This window comes from Tarenaya hassleriana, unplaced genomic scaffold, assembly GCF_000463585.1.
Source record: "Tarenaya hassleriana unplaced genomic scaffold, ASM46358v1 Cleome30, whole genome shotgun sequence".
In the NCBI taxonomy this organism is placed as follows: domain Eukaryota; kingdom Viridiplantae; phylum Streptophyta; class Magnoliopsida; order Brassicales; family Cleomaceae; genus Tarenaya; species Tarenaya hassleriana.
The window spans coordinates 571,026-581,296 of NW_010966178.1; the positions used below are offsets into that span (position 1 = coordinate 571,026).

The 10,271-nt window shown below is 40.1% G+C and overlaps 3 protein-coding genes across 3 annotated transcripts in view; all 3 read right to left on the reverse strand.

Moving 5' to 3' along the window:
• The window catches only part of LOC104820302 (universal stress protein PHOS34), a 1,724-nt gene extending 1,491 nt beyond the window's left edge, over positions 1-233 (reverse strand). Inside the window, exon 1 of the mRNA XM_010550694.2 lies at positions 22-233. Coding sequence (XP_010548996.1) covers positions 22-205 — 184 coding nt within the window. The 5' untranslated portion in view covers positions 206-233. The remainder of the gene's footprint in view (positions 1-21) is intronic.
• A 472-nt stretch (positions 234-705) lies between these two features.
• On the reverse strand, positions 706-4,931 carry LOC104820440. Its single transcript, XM_010550882.2, has 13 exons — positions 4,534-4,931; positions 3,969-4,155; positions 3,810-3,882; positions 3,570-3,717; positions 3,291-3,400; positions 2,849-2,989; positions 2,634-2,775; positions 2,410-2,553; positions 1,987-2,147; positions 1,815-1,889; positions 1,357-1,498; positions 896-1,171; positions 706-816 (listed from the first exon to the last, which is right to left on the reverse strand). The coding sequence occupies exons 1-13, from the start codon at positions 4,780-4,782 to the stop codon at positions 706-708; spliced, it is 1,959 nt and encodes a 652-aa protein (XP_010549184.1). The 5' UTR covers positions 4,783-4,931.
• Positions 4,932-5,080: 149 nt separating this feature from the next.
• Positions 5,081-8,668, reverse strand: LOC104820304 (protein high chlorophyll fluorescent 107). Its single transcript, XM_010550695.2, has 8 exons — positions 8,076-8,668; positions 7,723-7,866; positions 7,304-7,609; positions 6,784-6,843; positions 6,393-6,638; positions 6,128-6,238; positions 5,743-5,919; positions 5,081-5,592 (listed from the first exon to the last, which is right to left on the reverse strand). Exons 1-8 carry the CDS (start codon positions 8,616-8,618, stop codon positions 5,269-5,271), a joined length of 1,911 nt encoding a protein of 636 aa, XP_010548997.1. The 5' UTR covers positions 8,619-8,668; the 3' UTR covers positions 5,081-5,268.
• Positions 8,669-10,271: the final 1,603 nt, after the last annotated feature.

The window sequence follows — 10,271 nt, forward strand, 5'->3', positions numbered from 1 at the left end:
GGGGGAGGGAGGGGGAGGTACGTGTTCCGGTGGCCTCCCAGAGCTGCATCTCGCCGCCCTCGTAGTACATTTCAGGACGGACGGTGATAAGAATCAGATGATCACCGTCGCGAACGACGTTCTCCACCGCCCAACTCAGAGCCTTTCTGCTACACTCCGAGAAATCCACCGCCACGCCGACCCTTCGTCCACCGCTCTCCTCCATTTTCTCTCTCTCGTGTCGAATACAACACTAGAGATATCGAATAATGTATATATCGATGGGCGGGGCTGGAGGGAGGGAGAAGAAATCAACGGCTCACAATTATCCATGGAGACGACCATTTCACCGTTGGATTTCGATTTTTTTTCCTTTTTATTTTAGTATTACCAGAAATTGTCAAAAAAAAAAACATGTCGTCATTGTTGTTATTTTAATATTTTTACGTTGTCAATTCTTCTAACGGGCTTTGGATTGGCTCTTGAAACTACTTGCGGACTTAAAAACATACGTTCTATTAATATATATAGGAGTAAGAATAACTGGATTTTAGGACCAATTCAATTAAAGGCATAAATCATCTTCCCATATATAAAAACATATGGATGGGTTTGAAACAGGACATCAAACCACGTCCAAACTGTTGTCAAGACGACTTTGGTAAAAAGAGAGAGCGGTAAAAAGGCTAGCCAGCAGTCAGTTTACCGATGATCCGTACAAAAATTTTACCTTGGGGGGGGGGGGGGGGTGATCTCCCAGCCGACAGCGTTAGTTTGGGCCAAGGCCACAAGGAACGACTCATTCTCCAGAGACGAAGGGTACATCAGCTGATCGTCCTGCTCCACATTCCCACTCTCACTCTTTACTTATTCTATTCCCATAACCGATATCAACAAAGACAGTTTCATACCATACCTCGGGGAGATCACAGAATTCGTCGGCTGATATTTGAAGAATGGTGACTGCTGTCTGACCCGTACACCATGCCATCATTTTCCCTCTTTCGTCCGCAATCGTTGTCTTAAGGTGAAAGGTTCTCACTATATCTCCGTTGTTACAGCTCATCTGGCAGAACTGGCACTTGTGACCTCCTCCTCCTTCAGCTTCTTCCGTGAAATGGCCACAGACGCTGTGTGAAAATCTTGTGCTGATATGGCATTGGTATATTTGATCAATCCTCACCCGACAAATCTGTCATGATGTAAGAAAAAAAGAAATCTACAGTTGGATCCCAGCCCCATATACATTCTCCAAAAACAATTGGTTAAGGTAGGTGTTCCTGTGTTTTGAAATTGTCCACAATAGACAAGACTAAGCATACCAAGAAGGCAAGAACATGCATAGTTCTACTAGGAGGAAAGGAAATAGTGGCGTACGTTAATGATTGATCTCCTCTGTCTTGATAGATCAGAAAGGGTCAAGATCTTGTGAAGACAAGACGATGTCAGAAATGCAGGTAAACAGCTTAGGTTGATGAAGGAAGCTTTATCATCCTTCTCATGCCATATCACTTCAAGGCTGTTCAACCAAAAAAAAACATTTGGAAGCCGCCATATTCAAACTAAACAACCATGTCTTCCTGTAAATGAATTCTTAGAGCCTATGGTTATCACAAAGTCCATGAATAAACCTAGCTAGTCTAATACTTGGTCATAATAAGATCACAACATATCAACACAGCTCCTGTCCGGACTTTACAAGAGCAGCTTTATATCAGTATGAAGAAATCTAGGATACATACAACAATAAACCAGCATTTTCTCTTCATATGTAGCGGAAACTGATCCAAACATTTAAGTTCAATGAAAACAGCTAAAATGTTGGAGATGCTCACCTATTCTGCTTTATTCTTTTGCAAGATAACCCAGACACATACACCACATGGCCTACTCCTAACCTTCCGAGCGACCTGAAAAAACACAAAACTTACAGATCATAAAAGAACAGAACATTCAAGGTCTTAAGGAAGATAAAATCAGTGCAGAAACTATGCAATACTTCTATACCAAGAGCATGTAAAATGTAGCCTTGCCCATATTGCTCCCGTTGTGTCCTCTATTTTCAAAGAGAAGATAACTCCTGAGGCTTTTAGATCAGAGTAGATGTCTGCTATAACACCATAGAGGCTGATGCCAGTCATTTTGTCTTGAAGATCAGCTACAAGAGTCTGCAGAACTTCAAACAAGGACCTAATGTTATAGTGAGAAATAGCTGACAGCAGAACTTCACACAAACAATAGTTCTGAGATAGTTGCATTGCCCAGAACTGGGCTTACAATGAATGATAATGATTATTCGCCTGTCAACTCGTTTTCATCAGTTTCTATGTTTATAAATCAGTATATTTCGGTGAAAGATGATACTATGAACAAAATTTAGATTTATGAGCCATCAATTAACTCACACTTGGATCATAAGATATTGCTCACCCGAAAAGGATAATGGCTGAAGTCAATTGACCCTTCAGAGTCACGAGGCAATGTCACCTGTGAAACCCCAAGGCCCTGACTAGGATCTGCTGAACCAAGAAGCCTAGATCCTTGACATCGATTTTGGGACAATGCTACACAAACCTGTGTAAATGAAGAAGAACTCACTCCACACTCTTTATACCAAAAATCCAACGCAGAGAAGAGATAAGAAGTCATCCTACATGTTCCTCTTGATGACTTGATGGCACTAGGTATAGATGGGTCGCACTGCCATATTCAAGGCAGAAGTCATCATTCCCTTCCATGGCACACTCTTCGGGACTAGAAATGTAAGGCCTCTCAAGCCCAAGCATACTTCCTACACTGCAAAAGAACCTTTATAAGAAAAAAAATTGATAGAAAGGGCAAATGTCAAAGTAGCCTACCAGGAGTTTACCTGAAAAGATTAGCCAGGAGGACCTGCTCACCCCACAACACGAATTTTAACCTAACACCATCGTTATCAACAAGTGTAATTTGCTTTCTCTGTGCAGTACTAAACTTGACTTTATCTTCCACAGGGCCTATAGATTCAATCCTGCTCTCATACAGGGAGAAAAAGAATCAATTATTGCTTCACAATAAATGGAAACTAGACATTAACTATTGGTAACCACTCATATTCTTCATCAAACTTTTATTCACATTCTTTCATGAAGTCTAAACATTCGGAATGATAATGCAGTATCACCTCCGTTAGTTTCTTACCAGATGAATCTAACCACTGCTACTGGTTTTGTCTGAAAACGTATCAATTACGAAGGTAACACATGATTTACTTTCCCTGTTTCCCAAGACCAACATTAAGTGAATATTACATGCACATATGCTTTTCTTACCTGGCATATAATGAGTATGAAGTTCCATTGTTGAATGCATCAAGGGAAACGGAGGAGAAAGTATCCGAACAAAATTGAGCTGCTATGAGGATTGCATCATCGTCATGGTCCTGGCATTTTGGAAAATATTGCTACACTCAGAGAAAGGCAAAATAATTCCTTTCTATGCAAAACTTCATATGAATGATGCGAAAAGTTAGAAGGGCAAATTGCAAGATGTGAAGTTCTAAACTCTCTTTAGATCAAATATTAAATGAACAGAATGAAATAGATCATAACCTCATCTAGCAATATGACAAGATACTCGGTTGGAAGTAACCGTGGAATGCCACATCCTTCTCTAGCAGTACGGAGATAACATCCAGTAAGAAAAACCTCTCTGCCTTTACTCAAAACCCCGTTTGGTGCTTCCACCAGCTCATAATATCTATACGAGGAATTTCAAACTGATAAGCATCCTCTTTTTCATGTATAAAGAACATGCATATATTGTAATTCCGATTAAGAGATTAAGCATACCTTCGGTGCAGATAGAGATCAATTGTGTAAGAGCTCCAAAAGTCCCCTAATGTAAGCATGTAGATATTTGTACCTGAAACAAGAGAGCTACTTTGGATTTAAAACCTCTTTGGCACAATGCAAATAAAAGCAAAAATCTTGTAATGATTCTGTAGATACCAGGAAGAACATAGGCTTCAATAACAACAGCTTCCAAAACACTGTTCAATGATAAAAAATTCTTCTCAAATATAGAATCAATTGTGACGGAATTGGCGAGTTTTCTTCTTCGATGATTCGTCTTCAGCTGATCTATCAGTTCCGGTCTCTTCTTTCTGGCTCCTGCTTTGTTTTGTTCATGCCAGGCCTTCAAAACATTTGAGAGTCCACGTATAAACAACATCTATTATCAATAAATGTATAAATCTTCCCAGGGATACAAAGCCAAAACTATATAGCAAATCATATCACATTGATCATTTCTCTTTCATTAACTACAACATCTCAAGAACAGAAATTGTTTCTCTTAATCTAGTACTTGTAAGAAACCAAATGGGTCATACATTATGCCAAAACGAAAAGGACAATGCACAGAACTGTTTGCACATCAAAATCGGAATTCCCCGCAACTATATGGGAAAAATAAGAGCATATCCTCATCAAAATTGGATTTGCCAACAACTACTTCGACCGCATTGATCAATAAAAAAACAAGGTGGGGCTAAGACGAAAATAGAGGCAGTACCTGAGAGAGTTCGGACAGCAAAATCGCGGCAGTGACACCGCTTGAATAAGCGATACATGTCTTCAAGATACGCGACGCAATCCATCCCCAACCGGGACTGTCCATTTCAGCCGTGGTACCGGTCGATTCTTTCTTCATCTGCCTATCCTCCACTTCCTCGTCATCCTCGTCTTTATGCGGCGCGATCACTGTTCTTGCGTACTCGATGAAAGCCAAAAACGTATCTTCTTCTACTTCTTCGAGTTCCATCAACGAATCTCCGTTTCTAACTTCAATTGGAGCTCGAATCTCTTCTACTAAGACTCAGAATGAAACCCTAGAGTCGCCACCACTGAAAATTGCCGCGTCTGTCGGACATTGCCGAGTTCAAATTTCTTTATAGCGGGGGTGGCGAGACCGGTTCGGTCTCCATTGCTCCCCCTGGTCAGTATTTCTTTGGTTTATTCACACAAATACCCTTTAGTTCAGACAATTACTCACTGACCCCATATTTTATGATCTTTTGCATTTGTTGCACCTTCCGGGCGATCACCTGAACGTTCCAAAATTACACAACAACCCTCGTTTTCAATAGTATTCGCACTTACTGATTGTTTTTTTTCTTCTTCTGTAGTTTGGTACAAGCACTTGTGATTTGTTAATTATACAATATTACAAATTTACGATGGATATTTTCTAAAAAATACACAATGACCCTCAACTCTGAATTTGGTAACACAATGACCCTCAACTTTATCAGGTGGTACTCGTACGTTTCACCCACCTTGGAGGTGGCCTTCTCCCTGGAGAAAAATCCATATCAACCTCCAGCTTCAATGGATCAAGCGAGAGTTTCCCACGAATAAACGAATCAAGATCGAAACCACTTCCAGTATCCGTGTTTTCACGGCCTGTCTGCTCGTCGGATTGGATCTCTACGTTTCTGAGAGTATCAGATTGGCGGTAGGAGTTGCCGCCATTCTGGCCAAAGTTCAAGAGACGTTTGATGCTGTCGAGGGCCGGGTCTAATATGTCTAAGAATCCACTTACCCACGACGCGTCGTCCACAATCTCTGTTCGCTGTTTTTAGCAAAAAAAAACTTGTCAGCTAAAGCATAACTTAACAAGCTAACAAGAACCATATCTCAACTTAGGAAGTCATTGAAGAAACAATACTCGAAGTTGATCGTAAAGAGATAAAAATTAAACAAGTTTTAGAAAATGATTTACCTGTTGGAAATAAAGGTTGCGGATTTCCTCGGCGCGAACGGAGTTACCTTGATCCTCCTCAAGCTGAGCCCAGGTCATCCATGTAACGTAGCTTTGGGAGTTAATGTTCAGTGAGGATCTAAACAATCTCCTTGCTGCTGAGAGGTTCCCAGCTCTCTGCTCTAAAACTCCCCATGCCTGTCATAAGGGAAAAAAGAAAGAAAAAGCATTGAATTTATTACAATTCTGGTCTAAAATTTGCATTATCTTTGATCTATGTGATGGAGTTAACGAGTTCAGGAGAAAGATTTAAAGAGAAAAAAGTTCTTCACTAAGCCTTTGATAGAAGAAAGATTTAACAGGTCTTCTTCAGCTGACACAACACAGTGTAGGTTTCCATTGTTACCTGTAGACAACGGGCAGCGCTTTCTGTGGCCGTGTCAATGGAGAGAGCTCTTTGGTATAGTTCTCTAGCCGCTGACATGTTTCCTTCCTTCCATTCCATCCAACCCCAAGCCTAACCAAAACATGCTATACCCAGTCACTCCATCTTCCAGAAAATATTAAAATGACAACCAAATACACTGGCCAATTTAGTTTCCAGTTTAACAGAAAATAACATCCAGAAAGATAAGCAAAACCAAACCTAGTGAGCACTATGGATCACTTACAATCCAGACAGGTTGATGCCGTGGATCAATTTCTGATGCTCGTCTGAATAAAGCCCGTGCTCTATTAGCAGTCGAGTGTTTGTATTCCAACAAGGCAAGGGACTGAAGAAGAACAGGGTCTCTCGGATTTAACGAGTGACCAATCTTCAGAAGCTTCCTTCCACGGTCAACGTTGCCTACTCCAGCTTCAAACACCCCCCATACATGCCATGTAAACCTATTCTTGGGGCTTGCCTGAACAGCTTTCTGTACAAGCAAAGTCATATGAAGAGCCCGGAGATGCAGATCCTAATTTCTGAACTCTCAGTTAACATATTTCAGGTATGCACTCATCAGTTTAATTCAATTCTGCTACAATAGAAAAAAAAGGTAACTAGCATTCGAAATATACCTCGAAAAGCCTTCTAGCAGATGTATAATTTTCCTGTTGAACTTCCAGCTGTGCCCACGCCTGTTCCAGAAAAAGAAGATACAGAATGGAAAGAGAAGTTTATTCACTATTGATGGCTTTATATAGACACCCTCCCCTTACAAGCTACCACTGAAAGGTGAACTCTAACAACAGGCTAATCAGGACTGAAGTAGCACGAGAACGAGCCAGGCTGAGTTCTTTACTTGTTTGCATTTCATATCAGAATCAAAGCCGGTGGGAAAGTCAGGATAGCTGGAAAGATAACCAGAACAGGCCAGCATGAGTTACTGAGAACGAGGCATGATGAACAACCAACATGAATTTAGGATGGCATCAGAGCCTATGACACTCTCCTGAGATTCTCCTCTAATTAACCAGCTCCTTAGGAAGAATTCTAGCCATGGATGTAATATATTGATACCGTCCTGTTTGGAAATACATCTTTCCCTCTCTTTGATAATGACTAGCCGAAAAAACATAAATGATGCAAAAGACTTACCAACCAACTGGCACAACTCTTTGGATTGCAGTTGGTGGCCTGCTTGAACAAGTACCTTGCTTGCTCGTACCGATTAGCTCTGGCCTCCAACAAGGCAAGAGTCTGGTAGATATACTCGTTTCGGCCGCAAAACTTGAGGCCTTTGGTGAGTAGATGCCTTGCTTTCTTGATATTCCCTTGTTTTATCTCCAGGTTTGCCCAACCATGCCAGGCTGCTACATGCTTCTTGTCGGCCACAGTGGCTGCATCAAACAACTCTCTGGCTCTTCTTACGTTACCCAGTTTGTTTTCCAACACAGCCCAGCACTGTCACAAATAGAATACACAATCATTGGTAGGGATGAAAACAATGAGATCTATGAAAAAAACAACAACAAATGCAGCATTGTAACATGTTCCTGATCATCGTCTGTGTAAACCTGCCAAATGAAGGGATTTTCTCCTTGGGTGGCTTGACATCCGGTCTCATACACGGTTCTCGCATCAGCCATCCTTGACTGTTTGCTCAGTATCTTCCCCAACGCCACGTACGGTCTTCCATCCTCCGGCCAGATGGATATGCACTTCAAACCAAACACAGACGTTCAGATTCTCTGTCTCGGGATAAGTATGTCTTAGAATGATTTAACATTTACCCAGTACAGGACGCAATCTACTTATGCCTTGTTTCACAAGTCAATTCAGAGATTACAAATTATCCAGGGAACTTGCAAGAATCACTATCAAACCCACAAACAAAATTTGAGTGTTCAAAGCGGAAACATAGAGATACCTTCTCCAGAATCTTCTCCGCTTCTTTGTATTTGTAATTCCTCGTTAGAACCTTAGCTCTATACAACGCCAAATCCAGGTTCACCAGAAGCGGCTTCTCCTGAACCCTGGTACCCGCTGCCTCCGACGATGACTCCGATCTCTTCGGCTCAAACACCGGCATCTTCCTCGCCATCTCGCTCAGACTTGAATCTATCCTAGCCGGCGAAGTAGTCTTCTCATCCTCGACTGGCTCCTCTCCGGAATTCTCCAGAACAGGTCGGCGAACCACGAGAACTCCCTCCGGACGAACGTCATCGTTCGGTGACACACCTGACGGAGACCTCTCTACGACCGGAGAGGAGTACTTGGACGAGCATGGAGAATGGGAGAGAAGGGACTGACCCGAGTTTCCATGGGTTCGGATGTGGATCTTCGACTGGAATTTATAGAGATTATCGGGATTCTGAGACGGAGAAAGGAATAAGAGCGAGAACGAAGAAGGGTTCGCCGGAGAGGACGATGAAGACGAAGAAGCCGGTACGAAGAAATGCATTTCTCTCATTTCAACAGATAAAACTGTTTCTGGTTTTCAGGGAGAGCAGAGGAAGCTAGGCGGGCTCGGGAAGACGGTTGCCGACCAAATTCCAGTCTTACCCCTAAGTAATAAGTATTATGTTAATGATATAATTTTTGCAAGAAGATTAATTATAATTCTGAAGCAAATAAAATCCACAGTAAATTTGATATATCATGGTAAGATAATAATCCAATCCAGAGAAAAAAAAACGGAAACTTTTGAATATACTAATATATTAATCTATAGATTAGATTTGGGTGTCGTTAATATTTACGTGAAGTTCTTAATCTTTTGAATATAATTATGTAATTATAATTTAATTTCAAAATTAACCGGCAAAGAATGAGTTAAGCTGAAGGGTGATTTGGTAATTCAAGCGAGAAGGCCACTGGTTCAATAGAGGCCACGTTGCGAGTGCTTTTGGATGGCTTAGCTGAATGGATTTCCGTGACACATGGACACCTTTTATTGCTTGAAAAATCTCTGAAGGCGATTCTCAGCCAATCAGGCGCATATACTAAGGTGCGGTAAGGTCCATGATAAAGTCCCTAGTCTCCAAGCAAATGGTAATGAAATTATGAACGCAGCTGAGTTTTTTGGGTAAAAAGCTATGGAGTTATTACACAACATCTATATATCAGTGCATCATTATGCATATTTTTATTATTTGAAAACATTGGACAATAATCTCCTAATCATGTATGAATGGATGGCAAAACTTGAAATTTTCTAGTTTGACAAATTAAACCCAACAGTTGGTGATCCGATGCCTAAAAGGTGATAAAATCATCTTCAAAGGGGGGATTTACAAAAATGACTTTAAATGTCATTTTGACTTCAAGGGTGACCTTGAAATTTTGATAATTCCAATTTTGTCCTTCAATATAATAATTATATTTTATTATTATTTTATTCAGGAGACTTTATTTCGTTTTCGAAAAAACTTAATATTTCTTTTATTCGGTTTAGCGTTTCTTCTAAAAATGGGAGCCAATGTCCATTATAATTATCTTTCGATGAATGTTTTCTAAAATATTCAATTTTTATTTCTTTTATTGTAATTAATTTATTTAATTCTGTAATTATATTGTTAATTTGTTCTTTTTCTATTGTATTTTGTATGCATCTTAGTTTACTTTCTGTTTCTAAATATTGTACTGGTGCGTTTAATAATTCGATATTTTTCTTGTATATTTTTTCCATTTTATTCGTCAGAATTTATAATATCTCGTTTAATCTCTCTTACTGCGTTAAATATTGCACTAATCATTCTTATTCTTCGATTTTCCTTATTAAGTTCATTTCGTTCAATTGTTCCATAAGTTCGTTCTCTGAATATACTTTCTATAGTTTCAACTAATAATTGTTCAAGATGATCTAGGCATGGTAAACTTTCAAGATTTAATAAGGATAGTTTTTCGATAAAGTCTTCGTTGAAATTCATTTTGTAAGATTATTGATTTGTGATATTGTTTTTCGTAATTTAGAGTAATCTTCCTGGTTTTCGTCTGATTGTTCAGTGTTGAATAATAGAGATGGTGATTCTTGTATACTTAATCTTGGGTTATTGACATTCAGAGCACTGGGCAGAAATCACATTGCGTTAGCATCCGCTGGGACCATCGCAATGCTTTGTTT